This window comes from Corvus moneduloides, chromosome 28, assembly GCF_009650955.1.
Source record: "Corvus moneduloides isolate bCorMon1 chromosome 28, bCorMon1.pri, whole genome shotgun sequence".
Classification (NCBI taxonomy): Eukaryota; Metazoa; Chordata; class Aves; order Passeriformes; family Corvidae; genus Corvus; species Corvus moneduloides.
Window position 1 is genome coordinate 2844095 of NC_045503.1, and position 25169 is coordinate 2869263.

A 25169-nucleotide genomic window follows, 5' to 3' on the forward strand; every position below is an offset into this window, starting at 1 on the left:
CAAATTCCTGGTGTAGAACTGTAGCAAAACTGAGATTGCCTTGAATCCACCAAGCCTCACATGAATAATTTTTCAGAGACATGTCTGACTTCCCCACTGCATTAACAGCACTGTACCATGACTCCTCTCAGCTGCTCCTACATCCTTTGACTTGTTCTTACAGACACTGTCAGCTCTGCCCTGGATCAACACACGAGGTCACACTGCTTTAGTTCAAAAAGCTGACCATTTCCCATCACACAAAAATAACTCAGGCAGATTTGTGCTGGTTATCTGTACTCTTCCCCCTGGCTGTCCGGAGATAAGGATCCTGTTAAGTGGTAATTAAGTTACATGCATTTTCCAGCACTCAAATGCCAGCACAGGCCCATGCAAAAAAAGCACAGGTAAGCAAATACAGAAAAGGAGGTTTGTGTTTGTGTGTGGAGGTCTTGAGGGCAGCTGGGAGAGATGAGAGCTGGGAGTTCTTTGGACCTGTATGGGTTAAAGAGGAAATGTTATGGTTAAGAATTCCTAACCATCCTCCAGAGACCCCTGGTTTACATTAATTATTCTGTTGCCTTGAGCACTCAGGGCCTCCTGTGAGCTTCTATCTATAAGTACCCAACTCCTCCTCCTACTCACCTCCAAATGAATCCTTTCAATGTGCTTGATCAACCCCCTCAGTACAGCAAGGGAACTGCCCAGTCAAAGCTCTTAAATCATACCAAAATGGGAAAGGAAACAATCCAGAACTCCTTTTAGCTCTCCAGCAGGTCCCAGGGAGGCAGAGGACTGCCAGGCAAGGAGGGACCTGTTCCACAGTGCCCAGCCTCCCTCAAATCCCACTGAACTTTGCTCCCAAGACCAGCTGTGGAGTGAGCAAGACTCAGGAACAGACCAGCAGTCCTGCTCTCACCTAAATAACCCATTTCTCTTCCAAACAATGGGACATGGCAAGTGTATTTTTTTTTTTTTGAGAGCCTGATTCAACTCAGCCACTGCATCAGAGCTCTGTCCAGGCACCCTGCAGGGCAATGGCAGAGTAGGAGTGGATGCACCAGGAGGTTCTGCACACCTGGAAAAAGGCTCTGGTATCTTATCTCATGTGAGTTTTCCAGCAATGCCCACTGTGCAGGCTGCACCCACACACCTCACCCCAAAGCCCACAGCTCCCTAGTGACATGGACAGAAAGCTGAAGGCGTCCTGTCACACCACAGAGAGCAAAGAGCAGCACAGAAAGAGGCCTGGCCAGAGAAAAAAAGCATCAGCTCTGTGAAGAACAGCGCTGTGTTTCCACTCCCATATCCCTGTTCTAACCCCTGAAACACCCTTCTCTTCCACAAGCAGGAAAATTGATCTAAGCCACTTCTCGCCCTCGCTCCCTCCCCTGACAATTCCCCATTCTCCTGCCCACGGCAACAACTCCAGACAGTTCACTAGGACTTACCCCTGGCAAAGTCTTCTGTTCATGCAGTGCTGTCTGGGCTTTGATGGCAGAGTCTCTGGCACAGTATGTGAGGAATGCACAACCTGCAGCAGATACAGCGAGCGTCAAGTTAGACAGGCACTTGCAGATGAACATCAACACAAATGTTACGTAATATGGATGTGTCTAAGGCTCCAGGGGAAAAAAAAGACAAAGAAACAATGTTAAAGGACTTGCAGACCACATCCAAGGTCTGTTAAGAGCTGGAGAAGGGTCCCAGTGAATCAACTGGGCTTGACACAGGTGTTGAACAAGGTGAGACACAATGGGAGAGCAAAAGGGAAGCTAATCTTGTTTGTGGCAGAAACAGTCCCAAACACAAGGATCAGGAGAGAGGCAAGGACCAGCATGATCACTGATTAAAATAAAGAAAAAAAGCAAGGAAAGAAGAAAAGTATCTGGGATTTTAGGCTTGTACAAAAGCTCCATGATCCAGATTCACAAATCAGGGAAAGCTACAGGAGGAGAGGCCTGGCCTTCTACGCCATATGATGCACACAAACACACACCAACGTACATATGCAAGGAAAAAGGGAAATACAGAGCCCAGCAGAGCACCATGCATTCTGCAAGGGCCAACTTGAGAAGGCAGATGAAAAGCACACAGAAAAGGCCAGATCCTGACATTCTTAGTCAAGATATGACTCAACATCTCAGACGAATGCTGGAGCCAAGGGAGGAGGGGAGGAGTTGTAGCCCCTCCAGGAAGAAGAGGGATCATCTTTGGGTGCTCTGATGCTAAGAATAAGCAAAGGAAAAATCTGGCTGGTTATCAAGAAACATTTCCTAGCAGAAAGAGATTTAGACTGTGGAATGATCTCCCCAGGGAAGTGCCTGAAGCTCCGTCACTTGAGTTGTTTCAGATGAGGGTAGGCAAAGCACTGGAGAATAGACTCAGAATGCATCTGACCCCCTCACTCACCCCCTCCCATCCACAGCGGCATTTCACATCCCAAGCAAAGGCAGGAAGAGTCCCTCTGGCTTGCTGATGAACATCCCTGTTTACACTGCTGTGCTGGGGCTGCAGATGCATTGTTATGGCCAGAGAGACCCAATTTTCTGCCTCCACATTCTTTTTCCTGGCTTGGGGTACTCCAGAGCTGCTTCAGCTCTCCATGGATCCAAAGGTAGGTGCAGGGGCTGTCTGGACCTCTCCCCTCCACCCCAGTGTGACTCCACGGTACACAACACCCTTAGGCCAGGAAGAAGCCAGCTCCTCAGGACAATCCCAACTCACAGCAACACGATTATCCTGTTCTTCCATCCCAACTCCAAGAAGTTGCTGCAGGTAAGCAAATTGCATTTGTCCTCACACCTCTCGGTAGGGAAAAAAAACCTTCCATAAACAGCACACAAGCACCAGATATGTCTAAGAGGTAATTAAAGCTTCTTATTGCCAGGTTTTGAACCAAGAATGCTGCACCAAAGTCAAATGTGGAGCCAAAACATAATTTAACAAATGCAGTGAGGCCAGGAAGAATGCAGGTAAACTCTACTTCCCCTGGCAAAGGCAGCTGGCTCTGTTGTGGTGGGGAAGCTCCCCTCTGCTTTCACTCTCCCCCATGGCTCTGACATCAAGCCTCAAAAGCACCTCTATAACCAGAGAGACCAGACTCTATAACCCCTATAATCTATTTCTAACAGATTTGAAAGCCTGGTCACAAAAGCCTCAAACACAGATGTTTACCCAATTCCACCTGCTGCTCAAGTCTGCTACTTTGCAAGTCATACAAGACTCATTCTAAGATAATTTGGGTCAGGTTTAGCTCACAAAACTCTGAAGTCAGCAGTTGGGAATAAGCAATTTATTCCACTAAGAGCTTCAATGCACTGGTACTATGCCCACGTGCAATGAAGGCACCATCCTTGCCTCAGGAGCATCAGCCATCAAATCTAAGAAAACTTAGGATAGGAGCAGAGTTATGTCTACATGAAGCATGCAAACCCCATCCTCGAGTCCCATATTCCAGAGCTCAGGAATGTCAAAACTGAGGCAAAGCACACTGTCAGGCTCAAAAACCTCAGTCCACAGGAGGACAAGCTAAAAATGAGGATTGGACAAAGACACACCATTTAGTGGGGATAAAGGAGAGACACTCCTCACACAAGGAGGTACTGTCATCATGCCAGATCAATGATTTGTAAAGCCCAGCAACACCTACATCCACCAGCACCAATGTGAAAAACTGCCATGAATCCCCCTCCCTAGAGCCCCCCCGGTCCTTCTCATCCCTACAGCAAAGACAGCCTGTACCACTGTTCATCTTTTAGGAGCTCAAGTACCAAGAGGCAGCAGCTTCTAGAGACAGAAACATCCTGTAACTATGGTGCCTGAAGATGCCTCACTCCGACCCAAGGGCAATCCTCACTGCTGCCCTGCTTTACAAGGATGTGGGTATTTGCTCAGCAGAAGCCACCTGTGCTCCTTCCCTTCACTCAAGCATGAAGCAGCACTCAGGCAGCCTCTAACGTCCTGCCTGGACTGGGGCTACAGGCACAGGACAGCCTGGTCCACTGCTCCATCCCTGAGCTCTTCATGTCTCTAAGCTTTGAGGTTTGAGGACATTCCTATCATTCATCTCATCTCGTTCTTACTTCCCCAACAGCAGGAACCTGGGAAGCTGCACTGGTTGTGGAAAGGAGGGAGCTAAAGATGTCAGCTATGTCTTTTGGAAAACATGATTACTGCCTTCCACAGCCAGGTGTTTTGGAGGTAGGATGCAGGAGGCAACTCCATTCTCTTTGCAAAGTCCTGGTCAGAAATACAGGAAAAGGTCTGGCAGAAACACTGTGCTCTAAGCCTAATTGTGTAAACAAATATTTGGGGAAAAGAAACTGCCTTCCTGAAGAGCCATTATCTCTTGCACACTAACTCTTCAGCTACTCCCTGGGATGCTGTGACAGGATTCTGCTCACCATGTCCTTCATGGGTTCTTCAGGCTCCTAAAACTTTGAGCTTAACAGAGCCACTCAAGGATCTGCTTAAGAGTGATGTCCACAGAGGTGCAGAGGGGCCTGTCACTCTCGCTAGGCTTTCTCACTTCCACATTTCCTGCTTTACTTAACAGCAAGCTCAGACAGACAGGCTGATGCCCCTTTGGGCACTTCTCACACCAAGTCAGCTGTGCCTGCTGAGACACAGGACATGATGTTAGAAAGTGCTCGGGGTGTTGAGTAGCATCAGCCTGGAAGGTGCCTGGCACCCGGGCAGTGCCAATGGCCCATTCCCAGCACAGGGATGCAGAGCAGCACCCAGAGCACTGTCTGTAAAGCCAAAGCCAGGCCACCATCATTCTGCCAAAGACCACTAAAACAACCTCTATGTCCCATCAGTGTTGGTGATACCACCCTACTTCCACAGGCACCAGGAGGGTTTCCAGCTCCCTGAAAGCAGAACCTAGCCTAGTTCCACTTGCAAGAGACTGCATTAAAAAAAAAAAAAACATATATATTCTATGCCTGATCCTCCCTACAAATTACACATTGACTTTGGAATTTACAGTCCCTTCAGATCCTAAACATTACTCCACACATCAGCAGTCTAAAGCCTTGAGCAAGGAAAGGCTGCCAGTTTGCAGGAGAGAAGGATCTCTAGATTCTGCTTAGCATCAGAAATCACATCAAATACTTCAGCAGGGGAAGCATGGAGTCAGTGGGGAGCTAATCTACAAGCCTGCAGAAGCTGAGTCAAAACTGGGCTGCCAGGGAGGCAAGTTGGGCTGAGGGTGTTGTTGTATCCTTGCCCTCTGAAAAAGCCACCCATCTGTCCACATGCCTGTGAGACGGCTGCTCCTGCCCCTGCTGAATATTTCCCTGCAGTTCAGTTTAGCATCTCACACTCCTTAATCTCTCCACTTTCCCTACCATGAGCACTCCTAGGAAACCCATCCAGCTGACACTTGTGAAGGAACTGCCTTCTACCTAATCCTGGAACACAAGGCCAAAAATTTCCACTTGATTCTCCCCACTCAGCCTGCCCTGACCCATTCCAAAAGCCTGTTCAAACACCTCCCCGCTCTCCCCATGAAAATATTAGCTTTGAGACAAACACTGCCATTAAAATGCAAATGTATCTGTGATTAACATAAATAGAAAAACTGCCTCATGAATAATATTAGGCTGGAACAGTATCAGCTACCAGTAGCCAGGTTGCTGAGACATGACAAGTCAGGTACTAACAAAACCATTTCATAGCAAAGTTCACATTTCTAGATCTCTAAGATTCTCCTCTGCCTCCACCGAATTCATCCATTCTCAGCACCCATACAGGACCAGCTCTTGGACACTGCAGCCCAACTCACATCCTCCAGCCCCTGGCAGGCCTTTTCCACCCTTTCTTCTTCCCTGGAGGCAGAGGTGGCTGCTCAGCTCCATGTCAAGCTGCAAGGGAACACAAGAGGACATGCTGGGCTTCACCAGCAGTGCTGGCTTCTCACAGAGCTGCATCCTCCCCTTTGGGGAGAGAAAGGGAAAAAAGCAGATGGAAGCTGCATGTGAGCTGTCAATTGGATCTCACTGCAGATCAGGAACATGGGGAGAGAAAACTGAGTCTGCTGCTACAACTGCCCCAAAAAGGTTGTGGCTCCTGTACAGTGCAGGAACGAGCTCACAGCCAAAGTGTCCCCTGATCAGGGGCTGCGACAGTGCTCTAGGCCACTGCAGCTCCTGGGTCAGGCCTGGCACCCTCCAGGCCTGCTGATGCCAGCAGCGGCTCCTCACCTGGATGGCCTTCCTGCATGGAGCACAAGCCAATGCAGCCAAACCTGGTAAATGGGAATGATCAGGCATCACAGTGGGCTGGACCGTGGATCTAATTCCCTCACTGCACGCTAAACCCCCCCCCCTTCCCTGTGAAGGGATGACTTCTTTGGAGAGGCTGTTCCCAAAACAGGCTGAGGATCTACATGCAAACTCATGCCACCAGGGAAGGAATCCCAGCCTCTCACTTTGTACAAAACAGGACAGGGAGGGGCAGAGGGAACTGAAGGTGTGTGGAAACAACCCTACGACAACCACCGGAGAACCTACACACCTCAACAGCGTCTTCTGGACAGAACAACCCATGACCAACAACACCAGCATCCGCTCAAAAAATGTTAGCACCAAAAGGATGTATTTATTTTGCTGCAGAAATGCTGCATTTAACAGCAGCTCTGTTAATATCACACACATCTGGCTAATGCCACTGCTGCCCCCTCTAATTTCCATACCTAAGCAGATCCCTAGAATTTGTCTCCTGCCTGGAAGCTGACCTCAGACCACACAGTCTATATTTAAGACGTCAACTGGAATGAAATGTGAAATTGCCTCTTGCCTTGGGCCCATTCTCCTCCTCGCTGGGTTTGAAACCTTGCAACTCACCGTCCCCTGGCAGCAGGTTTGGATGCAGTTCCTTGCACACAGAGACACACAAGCACATGGCATCCTCATTCTTCAGTCACAACCAGACACACTTCTTCAGCTAAATTCATGCCAGCCCAGCCCCCACAGGCTTCAATGAGAAAGTGTTTTCCCTTTGTGCTGGAGTTAGATTTGGCCTTTTGTTTGAAAATACACTTGTTTTTCTCTTGTCCTCTTCCTTCTCTGTTCAGTCTAGAATGGTTCTCGTTGCCAAGGCACTGGATTTTTCCTACCCTTCCTCCTAAATCTGAGGCATCAGACTGAGCGTGGCACACTCCCTCCAGCATGCACCAACACATGGCCCCATCACGGATCATTTTAGGGCACAGCAGCCCAGCCTGAGCACCCACAGCTTTCAGGGTACTCACTGTAGGTTCCCTGCAGGTCGTTCTACCTGTGCCAGGGAGCGAGGTTGCCATCACCCCCTCGGTTTGTTACAGCAAACTCCGTGAGTTCCCTTCCTGGCTGGAGCCGTGCTGGTCACAAGATCCCAAACACCTGCTGGGGTGGGGTAGAGCCGCTCCACCGAAGGGAGCTGCCACGCCGAACGCGACAGCTCTTCAATATAAAAACACAACAATAAACGAGGCTAAAGGAGCCTCCTCAAACTTTTCAGCACCCACTAAAGGCCCTTCAGCGAAGGAAGACCCCTCATCTCTTCATCACGAAGGCCCCCCACCTACTCCAAATGCCACTGACAGCAGCAGCACGTTCGCGGCCAATATTCTTTGTTGCGCGGGTTTTAAAACCGCAGCGCCGAACCCCTGCCCGGGATCGGTCCGAGCCCCCTGAGGGGGTGGTCAGCAGCCCAGAGAGGGTCCCGCTGCGGCCCCCGCGCCCCGCAGCAGCCTCGGCCCGGCCCACGCTGCCCATCGGCGCCTTTGTCACCGCACCCCACGCGCGGGCGACAGGCCCCGGGCTGCCGGCGGGGCGCGGGCCGCGGCCGGGGGGCTCCGCGGGGCTCCGCCGCGGGGATGCCGGACCCCACCCGCGGGCTCTGGGGATGCGGACGCCTTCCCGGATAGCGGATCGGGGGCCGCCAGCCCCCGCTGAGGGATGCGGGGGGGGGGGGGGGGGAGTGTGGGAGAGCAGCACATCGCGGTGGGTCACGCGTGGACCGACCCGGGGCCCGCCGCCCCTTTGTGCGCGCCGCGCCGGGCTCACCCTTGTGCATGCCGGTGTAGCGGTCCTTGAGCACGGTGAGCTCGTAGATCTTGCCGAACTGCTCGAAGAGCGGCTTGAGGTCCTTCTCCTCCAGGTTGCGCGGGATCTGCCCCACGAAGAGCTTGATGGCATCCAGGTCCTTCATGCTGTCGGGCTGCGCCGGGGGCTCCGCGCCGCCGCTGCTGCTCATGGGGGAGGCTCGGCGCGGCGGCGGCGGCGGCTGCGGCGCTGGCGGGAGCGGCGGCGGCTGCCTCCTCGCCTCGCCCTCGGTGAGTCTGGCCATGCCCCGCGCCCGGCGCGGCTGCGGGCGGGCGGGCGGGCGGGCGGGGGAGGCAGCGCGGCGGGAACGGCCCCGCCGCCAGCGCCGCCGCCGCGGCGCCACAAAGAGCCGCGCCACAGCGCCCCCTGCCGGGCCCCGGCACCGCCGCGGCCCCTCAGGAGCGGGGGGCAGCGGGGAAGGCACCGGGAGAGCCCCGGAGCGGCCCGGGAGGGTCACTCGGGACCGGCCGGCTGGGCCGGGAGGGTGGTGAAGGCGGCGTGGGTGAGGAGGAAGGGCGGGTGTGACTGCCGCGACGCCCATCCCCGCGGGCGAGGGAAGAGCTGTGTTTTTACGGCCCAGGAGCGTGGAAGGCCCTGGGAGCAGAGGAGAGCTGTGAGCACCCAGGAAGGCAGAGCCGCGCCACGCTCGTGTCAGAAATTAGCATTCGCTCCATTTTCTCGGTGCCTCAGCACCAGGATCTGGAGGCGAAGAGATTATTTAAAGCAGAAAATTTTGTAACGGAGCCGTGACCCAGCAGCGAGCACAACCACGAGCGCCAGGGCTGGAGGGGGCTTAGCTGGAACGGGGAGTCATGCATGGCCCCAGGTCTGCAGGTCTCTCTGCCCCTGCCTTTCAAGGGCAAGTCCCCTTTCTTCCGAGCAGCTCAGCTCTGTCCACTTCCATGCGCCCGTGGCCAGGAGTGGGGTGCCGCCTCCTAAAATTGCCAACGGCGCAGGTCCTTTTCCATGGGAAACAAAAATTCAACCACCCAGTTTCTTGATGTCAGTTCGGACATGGTGTTTGGCACTCCAAGGGCAGCCAGAGTCCTAGCTGCTGGCAGCTTTGGTCTGGGAGAAATCCTGCACCGTTCGCAATTTTAGGAGGCACAGAAAAGCTTGAGGACTTTGCTTCCCATTTCCATTACAGGGTACATAGTTCCCTGTAAGAGAGTAATTTATACTTGTAACTTCTCTGAAATAAATTAATTTCTGGAATGAAAACCATGCTTAGTCATGCAATAGGTTGGGCTCGATGATCTCAGAGGTCTTTTCCAACCTAATTGATTCTGTGAAGCTGAAACAAATTCATCTGCCCTCACACAAAAATCTATAGCAAGGACCAAAGGGTTCCTCAAGAAACCTCACATTGACTCAATTTTTGCTAGGCACAACCCACAGAACAGGTGAAAAGAGCCCAGGGCCTGTGAAATTCCAGGCAAGCCAGCAAGTCACCGTCAAAGTCCTGAAGCAAAAGGCCTAAGTGTGGCTCATCAGCTGAAAAGTTCTAGACAAAGATGTGTCTTCCCTTTTCCACCTGCCTTTCTTGCACCGCACGCTCAGGTAGCGCTGTTCTGATGGGACATTCAAGTTGCAGAAGTGTCAGGACATCACATCATCAGACACTTGCCAAAAGAATAAGGGAACACCTAACAGCAGCATTGGAATGTCTTGGTAAGGATTCAGAAGGTTCTTAACCTTTCTGTCCCCAGCTGCACAGGGAAGGAGAGATAGATTTACTTCTGGGATGGTCGCCCTGCCAAGCACGGCTCCAGCATTACAGATTAGGGACAAACACACAAAATGTCCCCTTTTTGACAGAGGCATGACCAGTACCAAAACACAAGTTTGTCAGCTAGTGGGGAGACACAAGGAAACATCAGGGCCAGTGTTTTCAGCCTCCCCTCCTCCACCACGCAGTTCTACCCCTACCAAAAGCCAGAGAAAGGACTGGTGATCAGTCCTGCACACCAGCTTCCCACACTGCTCTGAGCTGTCCTGCCAAGCCCAAGATCTCACTGGAGGCTTACACCCATCCTTTGTGCTTCTTTGCAGCTGCTGCCACCCAGGCTGAGAAAGCACTGAGCCCTCCAGTGTGGTTTGCTCAGCTCCCAGTCCTTCAGCATGGCATGCACAGGTCTCCCTGCACCGAGAGCCAGCCTAAGCCAGAGCGGAGTGGCTGGTACAGCCCCAGTCTCCATCCAGGGAAGGCAGCTGGACCTTTTTCCTCTCTGGCTTCACACCACCCTCCTTGTCAGTGAAGAACTCCCTGATGTCCACAAGGACCTTCCCTTCAAAGCAGGGCACTGACATAATTATAGGTTGGACTCGGTGATCTCAAAGGTCTTTTCCAGCCGAGTTAATTCTGTGATTCTGTGATTATGACATGATAGAGCCAGTGTTAAACCCAGCCCTGCAACGAGCTGCCCCTCAGCTTGTAGGATTTTGCTCCATGTGCCAGAGGGCTGTGATGGGACAGTGAGCACTCCAGCTACAAAAATGCTCTGTTACAAGCAGAGGAGGTACAGGGGAGACCTGTATCGAGAGAGCAATGATGACACATTTCTAGAGCAGCTCTTTGCCCTCCATTGCTGGAAGATGCCCTCCTCTTCACTGCCTTGTCCCAGCCATTTTTCTGTCACCTTCCAAGGTTTGGCCTTTGTTTTCAACCTTTTCTCTGTCTTGGAAGACGTTTCTTTCTTTTCTAGAAAGACACATCACCACTTTGAAGAGCCTGGTCAGAGGAGCCAGGACCTCGGCATCCTCCTGGCACCTCGACATCCCCAGCACCAGCCTCACGGACCCTCGGACAGGCAGACACGTGTCCCCGCTGCCGGCAGGGAAGCCGAGCCCTGGAGAAGGAAGCGGAACCCTGCAACGGATGGAACGGGGGTGCCGAGGCCACACCTGCCCCGCCTGTACCTGTGCAGCCGTGAGAGGGCCGAGCCCCGCTCACCCCGCCCCGCTCGGCATCCCGGGGCCGCCGTTCCGGCCGTGCCCCGCGCTGCACCGGGCCGGGAGCGGTCCCCAGGGCAGGACAGCAGCTGAGCCGAGCCGGGCCGGGCCGGAGATGGAACCGGGAGATGCTCCCCTCGCCTCGGAACCCGCGGGCAGCGGGCGGGGCTGCCCCGTGTCACCGCCCCGTGTCACCGCCCCGTGTCACCGCTCTGTGTCACCGCACAGCCCCACACGCGGCTGGTCCTTGAAGGGTCTCAACAAGGAGGACACTCGGCCTCAGGATGAGCGTACATCCAGCTTTCCCCTTCTATCTCGTTTAGGGCACTTTGCCACTCTACACCTCTGACCACGACTTTGACAAACTCATGCTCAGGGAACAGATCTCTTGCAATGCTCATAATTTGAATAAATAGTTTAGTGGTCAAATAGGCATTGGGTAAGGATAGAGGCACGACAATCTCCATGAGCACACAGTGTTGGCTGCTGAGGTAACCAGTTTTTCACAGTACCAAAGCTGTTTTGCATAGAAACTTTAATTGCTTCACATGAGCACAAACCTTTTGAATAAACAGGAATTTGCTCACCTCAAGGTGCTGGAATCATGCTAGGAGTGTGTAAATGTTTTCTGTCATATGATTTTACTTTTGACTAGACAGAAAGGATAAAGCTTTTAAATACACAGATTTTCTCCCTTTCTGTAGAGGTGTCTATTCCTCCAAATAATGCAAGGAGATTCCATTCTTTGGAGCAAATAGTTCTCTGACAAACCTATTCACTTGGTTTATTTTTCCAGGGGAAAAAGGGACAAACAAATTTAAAAAAAGTTAAAATACTTAAATATTATTACATTTATAGTCCTAAAGTATGTAAATCAACTGCATTGAATTTTCTATTAGCTTTTAAATATTCACCTCAATATACATTTGTTCTTCAGGGCACACAAGAGATAAATAATTGAGTTACCATTGCTAGATAAATCAAATTTTTTCCTGAGCTGCAAATATTCCAGATTATAATCTTGAAGTTGCTATGCAGTAACTACAAATGGAAACGAAACAGATCAAAGTGAGCAAGCAGGAGTCCACACTCAAGTACCCAGAGGCCCAATTTTGTGAGACATCAGGAGCAGCCTCAGCATTTCAGATTGGTGAGTCAAGACCAAATGAAACGTAAAACCTCTGAAATGTAAAACCCCAGCTTAAACACGGGGTGCAGGAGCAGCCTAGGATTTGGGCTTGGCCATGAACAGTGTAAGAACATAAGATTTAAAACAAACAGGACACCCTCAAAACCAAGCCCCACAGCAATTTTACCTGTGGTTTTGAATGTCTAAATAGATTGTGGTGACTTTCAGCCAAAAACAGTGGGAGACCTAAGTTGATTTTGGCTTCAGGGTCTTCTCTGCACTGAGTACAGGAGTGGAGTTCATATTGCACAGCATTACTTCTCTCCCAACAATAAACCAACCCCTCTTATTTGGGAGATGAACTACAATAATCCAAACTACTCCCATGCAATCCCCAATAGTGCCCATGCAGGTGGAAGTGGACAGAAGAATTATTAGCTTCAGTTAAACCCTGGTGAAAAACCAGTTTTTTGTGAGCTGCAGACTCTGACAGCACCAGGACAACAGGTAAAGTTAGACAAATTGCAAAGAAAATGGTTTTCTGGCTAGAAGCATCAACTGCTAGCCACTTGTGAGTATGCAGATATAATGCTTTCCATACTCTTCCCTACAGGCCAGGCAAACTCCTCAAAAAAAGAGAGTAGGTAAAAAAAAGATCAACAAGAATCAGCTACACAGAGCTCTTCTGCAATGTTGTGGAGAACTTTTATTTTATCACAACACCTGTTGGATTTCTGCCTTTGTGTTGGTGACTGACTTGATCAGGTAATGGTGCAGATCAGCTCCAGGGTCTCTCTGCAAGCTTCTCTGTTGACTCACCCAAGGAAACAACAATGTGGGAACTAAGTTCAGTCCCAGGATGGGCACTCTGCTCCAGCTATGAGGAAGTTGGGATTTGACAATCTCAGATTTGAACACATATGTTTCAGTGCATGTGCACTTTGACCAAAAGCAAAAACTCTTTATCTGTAGTAAAAACTACTTTTTATGGCAGCCAGGGAGAGAGACACAAAAGGATTACGGGACAAACTAACCTTGTGTGGGAGAGAGCAGTGTAACATCCCAACTGCCCCTAAGGTTAATGATCTCTCCTCATTAATCTTATCCATCTTTTTTTTAGGTTGTTTCCACTGGCTTCTGGCACTGCATCAGGAGTGTTAACAGTTCATTGCTGACACCACAAAGAGCTAAAGTGTTTTCTTTGTGCTACAGCCTCTGGAAGTTTTTGCCTCTGAGCTTTGAGCTTCTCATCTGGAAGACTGAAGGCTGACAGTTTCCACTGCAAGGAACAAGCTCCAGGTCTGTTCTCTTTGCTCTTGTCCACTACTGGCAAATTTTACACACATCAACTCAAGCTGCAGCAGCATTGGTAACAATTTTTTTCTATTTTTCTCAGCAAAGTAACAGAGTAAATCATTAAGACTGGTGAAGGAATCTGCTGGACTGGAGGGAACACAACCTCCCTAAGTGTAACACAGCAGAAATGGATAATGCAGCTGGAGGACTCAAACTGCTCCCAGGTATTCAGAGCCTACAGAGTTCTTCAGAGAGCCGCTGTACCATGCATATTCTAAACCTACCCAGCCCAGAGCATGCAGCTTCCCAGGGCACAGCAGATGCAGTCTCTATGGGCGGAGCATAAAAACCAGTGGAAAACAATCAAGGCTTGCCTTCCAGCCACTCCAGCAACTTCTGAAGCCACTATAAATTCATTTGGCAGAGGAGTGTCATGAGCACTTCACACATGCAGAGAGACATATTTCCAATGAGCACTCAAAAGATCAGGTAAACGCAGGTTTCCCTGTGTGGCTGGTATTTCTGGAGTGCTTGGCACCATGCCACCTGCTGACACCATGGTGAGCCACTGACACCAGCATGCTTTCCTGGAAAAGACAAGACCCTATAAAGAACAAGTTGCTACACATATGAAGTAGCAGAAAGGACACATCATGGGGCAAGGGTACTCCAAGAAGGAGACTATGGTTAAAAAAAGAAGGATGGAAATCAGTGCTTTGGTACCCATCCAAAGGACAGTGCTGGCCACAACAACCCCTTTTCTAACAAGCACGTGCACAGCAGGTGTGTGCAAACAGGAATGCACAGGTGGAATTTTCCTTGCATGCACAAAAAAAAGGGTCCACCTCAATTCAAAAATAGTTTTCCAGGCTCTGTAAGATATGCTACTTTAATTAGAAATAGTAAATTAAATTAAAATAAAGCATCACTGTGGCTTGTGAAGAGACCTCATGTACATAGAAGAGATTATAGAAAGGACTCAAAACTTGCTGGGTGGCAGGACAGCGTTCAGGGTTATCTTCTAGAACTGCAACTAGCCTAGGGCTTGTAGTATCTCAATATATTTTCCAGGTCTGAGCTGCTTTTGCTCTTGTTATCAGTGTAACCAGCTTGTGCAAGTACATGGAACAGCACAGAACATGATCCTGCAGCAGCTGGGACTATGGAACACCCCTCCAAATTCAAGCAAGATTTTAGCACAGAATGGTGGCAGCTGTGAACTGTTCAAACCTCCAGAGAAATCAAGTACACAGCAAAATGCATCCTCCAATAGAGACAGGAGAGAACCTGTCCCTGGCAAAAACCCTCATGCCAGAAACCCATCTTAACAATCTTTCCTCATCCTGGCAACGACAGCCAAGATCATTCACAGTGCACCTCCTAAAAGGGGCTGAGTTGAAACAAAATGCAAGACGGTGCTTGCTGCAGACACTGCTTGCTCAGCACAACTCCCTAAAGCCAGGCAGTGAACTCAAGGAAGAGGTGCCATAAGGAAACATGCTAATTGCATTCTCTTTAATTTGCATGTGCACTTTCTGTTTTTGCTTTTAAACAACTGCTCCAAGTCCTTGTTTGCTGGGCAGAGATAACACTTCAGGCCGTAGTTTCAGTTTCCAGGCTGGCTGTGTGACATGTGTCCATGAAGGTGCTGGACTTAGTTTTACTCTCAGAGAAGCTGCTCAGAATCAGACTGCAGGAATTGCTGAAGTCTCTCAGCCTCTTCCTCACCAAAATGCAAAGGAAAACCAGACATGGTGCAAATCAGGGGAAGAAGGTGAAGAAAAGCACTTAAAAGGTGCACGAGAGTTAAAATTTCGTTTTCTTTATGCCTTCCTCCCTTCTATACAGTAGCAAAGAGGAGACAAAGGAAGAGAAATAGCAGGGTTCAGTGGAAGGCAGAAGGTTCCCGATGGGCTCACCGATGGCTCAGTGCTGCTGGGTGGGGGGGGACTTGGTGCTTCACTGCTGCTTGGTTTTAAGGGATAATCTCTGTATCATCTTGTAAAGGAGACCAAAGTGCTGGAAACGGAAGGAAAAAAAAGTAACCATGACAGTTCTAGACAGAAAGACAGAAAGCTTAGCAGAAGGCTTGAAACAATACCAGTGTGCAAATGCGGTGCCTTGTTTGCATCAACCACTCATCCTGAAGATGGAGTGGGACTTGATGGATGAGGAGGAATTATGACAAGGAAGCCAAGTTACACAGAAAATGATGGCTTACAGAAGTGTTCGTGCAGGTCTGTATCACCTCATTGTGAAGATGTGTTAAAGATTTTTTAATTTTTTATTTTTGGATGCAATTCTGTTCCTTCTGAAGGGGAGGAGAAAGCTTCAGATTTCAACACATGCAGGTTCCTGGTCTCTATAGAAACACTGCTGCCAGCAGTTTCAGGAAGGTTAAAATGAACCAGGCAAATACAGAAATTCCCAGTAATTCACAGTCCTTTACCTGGATCTTCTCTTTCACCATTTCCCCAGTGACTTAGAAATTCACTTAATTTCTCTTTTGATTTTGCTGGGGTTGATTGTATTTTGATTTGATATTTGACAGATGTAACAAGATCCAGGCTTCAAATAATTTCAAATTCAAATGACAGAAGTACTGAAGATTGCTAATAGAAATCAAAGTATATGCTTTTCCTCTTCTTTATATTGTCACACTAAGTTTTTAAATGCTTGTGGTTTCCCTAAACAAATAATAGACACAAATAACATGAAGTGATCAAAACTGAGAGTGAGCTAAAAGGCTTCCCTTTCATTCATGTCCTTCGTGAACCCAGGCAGGAGCAGAAGCCTCGCTCACAGTGGCTTGGTTAACACTGACAAAAACACCACATTTAATCTGGCTGGCCAAAGCATGGAGTACAACATTTCCAGAGGTATGGACACAGATTTTTATGGTTTCATGGAAAAAGAAAGCAGAACTCTAAAGATGCATTTCTAAGCTGCATCCCAAGTTCAGATATTTCCTAACACTACAAGCTACAAACCTTAAAATTACCAAGGTAACTAAAATTTGTTGTAAAGTTTCAGTTTGGAGCCAAATAGTTTAGCAAGTGAGTTATGCATGTCCTTGACTACAAGAAACACCTCTAAAAAGCAGTTTAGCACTAGAATGGCAAGAGACTGCCTTCAGCACAGCCAACTGGCATTATTGTTCCAGCTTTAGTGCTGGCACTGTGTGAATTACTGTAGCTAACTTGTTTTATAAGGAAAATGATACATCCGTGTCTCTTACCTGCACTGCAACATAGGCAACGCCAAGGTAGGCTGCAATACAGACAGCCAGAAGCAGGTCAAAGATTGCTGGCTTGACCCTGGAATAAGGAAAAGTACACATGAAATTGCTACAGCAGTTACTGCCAGCAGGTGAGACAACAGCCCAGCACGCCCACAGGAGTTCCATACCTGTATGCATTCATCACCTGCTTCAGCTGGTCATAGAAAACAAACTCAGGGTCCCTGTGCAAAGAAGAAATGTTTCAGATTCCATTGCACTTCTTGACCCTGCAGTCAGGACAGCCCAGAGCTGTTCCCAAGGAGTTCTCCCAACCAGACACAGGTAAGCATGACCACTTCCCATACTGGTTTTGAGCTGATTTTAGTCATCAGGACTTTCTTTTCCTACAGTCAGAAGCCCAAGGACACAATGCAGAACTCATGCTGTTGTTCAGCTGTCTCCAAAAAGGCACATAAAGATTCCTCCCTGCGTTCACTAGAATGGCTTCAGCCCAAGCAGTTCGGACAGGATGGAAACTGCCTTTTTGTAATTAACCAAAACTTAGTCTTCTCCTGCTCTCAGAGTGGGAACAGTGGAACCAAAACAGTTTAAAAACAAGCTTTTCAGGCAGAGGGAGCTCCTGGGCCTTGCTCTTGTGCTGTGAGGAATCACGAAGAGCTTTCTCTGGGAGAACACCGAGCATGAACCAAAACTAACAGGAGAGCAGAAAAGAGCAAAGCTGCATGTCAAGAAACCAGGAAAGTTGCAGCTCAGAGGCAAAATTCTGTCCAGGGGGAAGCCAGTTTGCATGCCCTGGCTGGTTCTTTCATTTCTTTTCTTACCGTTTGTCTGCCTTCACATGATGCTGCTTGACATCCTTCAGGTAGCGTCCCATATAATATTCTAAGGTGTTAAGGAAGGTGCTGTCTTTATCAATCAGCTGGGCAGCCCTGGGCTGACTGCTCAGCCAGTCCATCACTGACTCCAGTTGCTCCTGCTGGATCTGCTGCAGAAAAATACCACCCAAGAAAGGGAGTCAACCACACACGTGCTGAGACCAGAGCTCTCTCCCAGACCCTAAATTCCATAGGTTACAAAAATAATGCACTGTGCTTACCATCTGATCTGTGAAAATCTGCATATCTGCAGGTGCTCCCTGCAAGGGAAGATAAAAAAAACCCCCAGGTTACTGTTGAGCTTGGTTGCCAGGACAAGACTGGCCAGCACTGCAGGCTACCTGGTGGGCACCTCTTACCTTTTCTGTTAGATTGTAGATGACCCTTGTCAAAGCCTCAGCAATGATCTGAGTATTCCTGGTCAGTGCTTTAGTGTCTATTCGTGCCCTAAAGCAAAAGAGAGCATTATGGACTTGCCAATGGCATCAGCTTCCTCTAGAAACAACCCTTTTTCACTGCATCAGGCATGAGCCTGAATCCAGAGCCCAACTCCCAATGTTTCTGTCACCTGTGCCGTGATAATCAGAACAACACAAGCAGTTGTGAGGCCAGTTTAGGTTCCTGGGCTGGATTTAAACCCCAGCCGTCCTTCCCCAGGGTCCCTCACCTCCTGTCCATGATGCTGTTGCGCAGGCTGTCCCGGTGGCTCTCCAGGTGGGAGATGGTGAACGCCGGCAAGCGCCGGATTGCGAACCGCTCGTGCTCCCACGCCAGCATGTCCTCAGCCAGGTTGATCTTCTTGTGCACCATGGAAAACTTCACCTCTGGGAACTGGCTGGCAATAACCTGAGGACAAGGGCAAGCCATTCAGGAGTGCTGCCCACTGCATAGTCCCACCCTGCACTGCCCTGTCTGCCTACACCCACTTTTGTGTGTTCCAGAAAATAAGGTGCAGTTATTGACAATATTACAGCTGGTTTCAGGTCAAAAAGAGGTGTTTTCATTATCACTACAGGGTAGCATTTGCAAATCTAGCCTGCTTCAGTTGGTACTCTGGCATGAGGATTTGTCTGCACTTCAAATCAAGTGACCCTAAACAATACATGAATTATTTCAATGGCACACCCTTTCTTCACATCTTCCTCCCTCTCATGGAGAGCTGCACAGTAAGTCCCAAATTCTCATACACCTAAAATGCTTTTCCTTACCATCTCCAGTTCTCTCAGAAATGCATGCTGCAAGGTCCCCTCCTTGGGAGGCTTTGAGACATGAAGATGAAGGCTATTGCCTCTGCCCAGAGTGTCAAGGCAGAGAACAAATGCTACATTGTCCTGCAGCAGGCTGGAATCTGGAACAGAAAAATCCAAACCTTTATTGCTACATCTTGTGCTGGGAATTCCACCCCCCCAAAAAAAGCAAGGCTCACACAAGGACATCCTCACAGGAGAGCTGGCAATTAATTATAAAGATTTAACACAACTAGCCCCTTACTCACCAGTGTGGTCCAAATTGTCCTCCAGCCACCGCTTAGTTCCTTGATAATTAAACTTGCCACCTCCAGATGCAAAGAACAGCAAGTTATACCTGCCCATCAAAGAAGCCAGAAAAGGGTTAGCACTCTGCACTCCAAGAATTCCTTCACTCAGCCTTGCAGGTGTGGTGAAATCACAACCCCTTGCACCTGACATCCAAGGCAAACTATCCATTAACAAACACTTCCCACATGCCACATACTCGGGTAATGGCAGGACAGATTAAAAGTGGGGAGTTCCCAGGGCTTGGGGACGGAGTCTATTTCCCACATCATCCCCTCCACTCGTCAGTTATAGATATTTAACCTCAAACAGGGCAGTTCCTTACCCAGCATGGGTCCTTCTGTAGGTGTAGAGCCGAGAGAACAGCCTGGCCAGTTCCAGCAGCACTGAGATTCCGCTGCCATTGGAGTCAGCCCCATGGGACAGCCACTGCAGGATGAGGTGGGACAGACACAAGGTGACAAACCTACACTCATTCTCAGGTACCAGAACAGCTGCAAGACAGCACACCACTGTGCTCCACTTGTAACTGCCCCACAGCCTTAAGGCCAACAATGGGCAGAGGCCACATGGGAAAAATGATAGGAACAGAGAGCTGCAGGAAGATAGAATACTCACTGGAGCCACTCCAAAGGAATCATAGTGGGCAACTATCACAACAGTGGGCAAGTCTTCTCCACCCAACCCTGTCAGCCTTCCCTGCAGAGGAAAGAGAGCAGTGTCACACCCCATCACCTCTTGTGTGCTGGTACAAAGACAGCCTGACTTCTACCTGCCTGCTGAGTCTGCCATGGCCTCAGTTGTGAGGACTTCAGATACCTGGCTGAGACTCTCCTGACTTGCCCTGTCGGACCAAATGTCTGATAAAGTCCCAATAAAAGAAGTCACCTCATCAGTGTTGCCAGTTTGAATCCATACACAACTCACCTCCACACTGGGGATGAGCCAGTCATTGATAGCTTTGCTTTGAGCCCCGCTGGTCACCATCTGGAAGCCATTGGCAGTTGCCGTGTGCAGCAGAACTAGAAAAAAAACACCAAAAACCCCCACAATGTACACCTGGGGAAGTTTCATCCCTTTATTTCCCCTGCTAACTGAGCTTTGGAGAGACCATTAAACCATTTAAGCCCTCTCACTTGTGACTGGTGTTTACGCAATGACACGGGATCTTGGTGACTATGCTTTTTCATTCTGTCCTAAAATCCCAGTATTTTAAGCTGATCAAAAACTTTTCCCCGGCAGTACTAAAGTTAGTCATAAGCAGCAGGTCAGTAAGACATTCAAATTATTTACATGGAAGCATCAGATTGAGTTGTGGTCAGATAAAAAGCTTCAGCTTCTATCGACACACCATTGTCACTTAACATTTCTAATGTTGTTTTTAACCTAGTTTTGATTTCTACCTTACTTGCAACAGTGTGAAGCTGAGAACTTCCTGCAACTATATCTCCAAATATAGTCAAATAATTTTCTTATACTGTGTTCTTTCTTTCAGTGAATCTCGAAACACTTTGACAAAGACAGAATAAACACAAATGCGACAGAACACTTGTTCATGATGCAGATGACACAGCAAACTTCTCCCAGAGGTGGAAACAGGCCTGTCTTCCTCAAAACTTTTTCCTCCTTGTTGGAACTCACCTTCTGCAGCTGAGGCAGAGCCCTGTGATGCAGAAGCAGCCCGTGTTTGTTCATAGATAGACAGCAGCTCCTCATCTTCCACTGCAAAGTAGACTGGCACAATGGTTTCCATAGCAAGCATTTCAGGCTCTATCTCCATGAATTGCTGAGGATTTAAGCAAGACACAAACTTAGCATCTGCTAAACACAAAAGATGGCAGGAAAAAATTAACAACCAAAGCAGAGAGAGAAGTTTTAACATTAGAATACGATTTGTTGTGCATTACAACAGAACCTTCCAGCCCTGCAGCAACCAAGCTTTTCTCCAATGCACCTCCCATGGGAAGAGAAAGAAAACTTTTTTGTTTACCCGCACAACATCCTGGGGGACAGAGGAGATGGATCGTGGCAAGATGATCACCACAGCCCCGGCTGACTGGCGGAGAGCCTTCTGGTACTGCTCGTAGGAGAAGTCCACCAGCCGCATCATGACGCAGCGGCGGCTCAGCACATCTGCTTCCACGGTGCGCGCCTCCGTGTTCAGCACCGCGCTCCTGGTGCCTGCCAGCAGGGAAAGCAAGAGGGCTTGAAAAGCATTTCATCCCATCCCCTCTGCTCCAGCCTGCCTCCTGCTCAGAGTAGTCCTGGGGACAGTCTGATGGGCTGCAGAGCAGCCAGGAGCTGCCGAAAGCTGAGTTTGCCTCTTCGCACTTGTCCGAGAAGGAGCAGAGGTCTGTGGGTTTTTCCTGTGCAGCCACATCCTGCCAGACTCCCCTTACTCCACACTACACAGCCTCATCTTCCTGTCTTCCTCCTCAACACAACCACACAGGCTACAAGTCTGCTCACCTGCACCTAATACCTGCAGACAGCGACACACCCAGAGACAGCCTGGCCTCTCCAGAGCCTCCCCCAGCTGTAGGATCAAGCTGTGGATGGAAGCTGTGCACAACCACCTGATGAAAGGACACCAGACAGCCCCATGTCACCCCAAGGGCTGCTCTCACTCAGCCACAAGGAAGGTTCTGTAGCTGGGAGAGTTACAGATGAGCAGGCTGCTCCTGAGGACTCGCCCTCTCCTACTCTCAGTTCCAGCAGATCAGATCCCCCACATGGAAATGCAATCCCTTGGGAGCAGTCTGCAGGCTTGCCAGAGAATTGCTCCTGCGTTCTCCAAGGTAGGGCCAAAAGGACATCTTGTGCAAACAGAGAGGGTCAAATCCACCTTACAATCTGTAACTCGATTTCTTCTTCCATAACTCTGGCACCTCCACTGGAGAGCTCATCACTCTAGGTCCCCACACAGGGACAGACAAGGTGCTCCAGTCTCTGTCAAACAGGAGCATTGCTTAGAATTAGATTTAAACCTGGCTTAGCTTAACTCTAACATTAGTTTGGTCTCATCAAAGGTCATAGAAACACCTAAACCAGAAAAATCTACACTTCCCCTGCACAGTATCAATGAGGGCCACACACCCAGAAACAGAGCCCAGGCACAACGTAAATTCTCCCCACAGAGCCCTGACACTAAATAACAAACATCAACAGCACCCCCACTCCAGCCAGAGAAAAGCAAGTCAAAATGAGGATAATCCCTCCACCATTCCCAAAGGAGTGATGTGTAAACACAGCAATGTGTGGACCCAAAGTTCTGCTCTCTCTGACATCTCAGCAGAGCAGACACAACAGTATTTTTCTGACAGGTTGATTTTCTGTAGTTTCTCTACAGAGACCCGGTTAATAATCTCATTTACAAACTAAAGAGCTCTCATTCTATCAGTATTAGAGGAAGCCCAAGCTTGTTCTTAAATTGCTCTATGAGTGATGCTGACAAAAAACTCTTCCCCCTGCAAGAACAGGCTGAGCAGCAACCTGTATTTGGTATCTTTGGAAAAGAATATGAGAATCTGGAACAACAAATCAGCTCAGCTGGTCAGAGCATGGTGCTAATAATGGTTTGATCCCTCTATGGGTCATTCACTTTGAAAGTTGAACTCAATGATTCTTGTGGGTCCCTTCCAACTCAAGACTGCTCTGTGAAATACAATTTTTATCCTGAAGGACATCTCAGAACACACAAGGAACAGGAACAGCAGCTACCCAAAGGGAGTAGGAAGGAACAAAGGAAACACACAACCCACTGAGCTAAACAGCTCCAGGAAAAGAAGCAGCATAAAAAAATTTATTGGAAGCATCTTAAAAAAATAACACCTGGCTTTTCAAGAGTTCTAGAGGGGACACTGAGGCAAGCAAAGTCAAAGCCAGCTGAATCACATCCCTGCTGCCCCTGCTAAGCCTGTCAACAAACAGTTCCCATCACCTGAGAACAGAGAGTCCTACCCCATGCAAGAGCCTGCCTTGGAGCTACTGAGCTCATCAGCAACAGAGCCCTCAAGATGTGGACATGTTCTGAGAAACTGTGATGGAAGAATCCAGAAATAATTTCAGATATTTAGAAGCCACCAGAAATGTGAAGTGCTTAAGGAGTACACAGGCACATCTGTATTTTATAACTTACATATTTGAACTTATTAAAATCTGAAAGATTAAGAGATATGGTGTCTCATGGACAGCACAGACTAAACGTGAGGCTGTTCATTGTTAACTCTGAAACTTTGAAAGAGTCACTCACAGACAGAGCACGTGCCCTGGCCTGGAATAAAATCTCTACAGAAGACCCAGAAACAACCCTTGATTCTGAGCGTGGGCACACAGGGGAGGAGGCTGAGGGCTGCAGCACCTCAAGGACTCGCAGAACAGGGTGTGTCTCTGACCCAAAGAAAGGTGTTGCACAATCAGCAGGCTGGAAGTAAGAGAGCAGAGGAAGTAAAGGTCAGTTGTAACACAGCAGAAGGACGGGCTCTGAAATGGAGCCACTGGAGCAACACATGCAACTAAGGATGAAGAGGCTGAAGAAGAGCGAAGAAGAATCAACCAGTCAATAAACGAGTCAAAGGCAAAAAGACAAAACTGAGCACACAACCAGATTTTCCAGAACATAGGAGGGATGCAGCTGGACCCCTGAAAACACACAGACCTCAGCCCAAAGCCCGGGGTCCTTGGCCAGCTCTAGGTCACCACGATGGAGCTCCCAGCACTCTCCCGCCCGTACTGAGCCTGGGCAGTGAAACTCAGCCAGATGGGGCCCTACTGCGGGCTCCCCTCGCCTGGACCTGGCCCCGGGCCCGGCCGCTGCCGCCCCCCAGAGCCCCCCGAGCCCTCCCGCGGCCTCCCCTAGGCCGGGCCGCCCTCCACGGGCCGCCCGCGGCTTCACGGCCTACCCTGGGCTCCTCCCCGGGGTCAGGGCTCTCTTCCCACGGCCCCACCACCCCTGAAGGGGCCGCTGCCGGCAGGACCGAGCCCGGCCGGGCCGTGCAGTTCCTCACCATAGGGCTGTCCGCCCAGCTCGTACTGCTGCATGCGGTAGACCGTGAACTCGTGCGCCGCCTCGGCGGCGGGCGGCGGCCCCAGGAGCAGGAGCACGGCGGGCACGAAGAGCAGGACGCTGAGCGGGAGGCACGAGGCCTTGAGCACCGACTCCAGCACCTCGCTCGCCTCCTCCAGCATCGCCGCGGCCCCGGCCCGCACTGCGGCCTGCTCGGCACGCACGGCGCGCCCCCGCTCGGCATGCCGGGAGCTGTAGTTCGCGCGCCGCCGCGAGGGGCGCTGGGAGTTGTAGTCGCGGCAGCCCGTTCAGGCCGCGGTACCGCCCCGCCTTGGCCTGCAGGGGGCGCCCTCCCCGCGGCCTGGCGCTCCCGAGCGCCCCCCCGCGGCTGGGATGGGATGGGATGGGATGGGATGGGATGGGATGGGATGGGATGGGATGGGATGGGATGGGATGGGATGGGATGGGATGGGACGGGATGGGATGGGATGGGACGGGATGGGATGGGACGGGACGGGATGGGATGGGACGGGACGGGATGGGACGGGACGGGATGGGATGGACGGGGTGGGACGGGATGGATGGGGTGGGACGGGATGGACGGGGTGGGACGGGATGGACGGGATGGGACGGGATGGGACGGGATGGGACGGGATGGGACGGGATGGGATGGACGGGGTGGGACGGGATGGATGGGATGGGACGGGACGGGACGGGATGGGACGGGACGGGATGGGGTGGGACGGGGTGGGATGGACGGGACGGGGTGGGACGGGATGGGATGGGATGGGGTGGGATGGGGTGGGATGGGGTGGGATGGACGGGACGGGGTGGGACGGGATTGACGGGGTGGGATGGATGGGACGGGACGGGACGGGATGGGACGGGACGGGACGGGATGGGACGGGATAGGGTGGGATGGGATGGGATGGGGTGGGATGGACGGGACGGGATGGACGGGGTGGGATGGGATAGGGTGGGACGGGATAGGGTGGGACGGGATGGGACGGGATGGGACGGGGTGGGATGGGATGGGGTGGGATGGACAGGACAAGAAGGGATGA

General features: G+C 50.3%; 2 protein-coding genes across 4 annotated transcripts in view; both read right to left on the reverse strand.

Moving 5' to 3' along the window:
* CELF5 (CUGBP Elav-like family member 5) overlaps positions 1–8335 on the reverse strand; it is a 37370-nt gene extending 29035 nt beyond the window's left edge. For both annotated transcript variants that reach the window (XM_032092375.1, XM_032092374.1), the window contains exons 1-2: positions 8034–8335; positions 1431–1513 (exon numbers count right to left, since the gene is read on the reverse strand). In XM_032092375.1, the coding sequence (XP_031948266.1) occupies positions 1431–1513; positions 8034–8316 (366 nt within the window). In that variant the 5' untranslated portion in view covers positions 8317–8335. The remainder of the gene's footprint in view (positions 1–1430; positions 1514–8033) is intronic.
* Positions 1431–24341, reverse strand: NCLN (nicalin). 2 transcript variants are annotated; one of them, XM_032092373.1, is made up of 16 exons: positions 24107–24341; positions 21091–21281; positions 20742–20886; positions 20028–20122; positions 19719–19799; positions 19426–19529; positions 19061–19149; positions 18774–18913; positions 18233–18411; positions 17925–18012; positions 17787–17825; positions 17512–17675; positions 16858–16911; positions 16688–16766; positions 15369–15468; positions 1431–1513 (listed from the first exon to the last, which is right to left on the reverse strand). In XM_032092373.1, exons 1-15 carry the CDS (start codon positions 24285–24287, stop codon positions 15409–15411), a joined length of 1689 nt encoding a protein of 562 aa, XP_031948264.1. In that variant the 5' UTR covers positions 24288–24341; the 3' UTR covers positions 1431–1513; positions 15369–15408. The 2 variants fall into 2 exon arrangements, with proteins under 2 accessions (XP_031948264.1, XP_031948263.1); XM_032092372.1 differs by lacking the exon at positions 1431–1513 and adding an exon at positions 11543–14036.
* Positions 24342–25169: the final 828 nt, after the last annotated feature.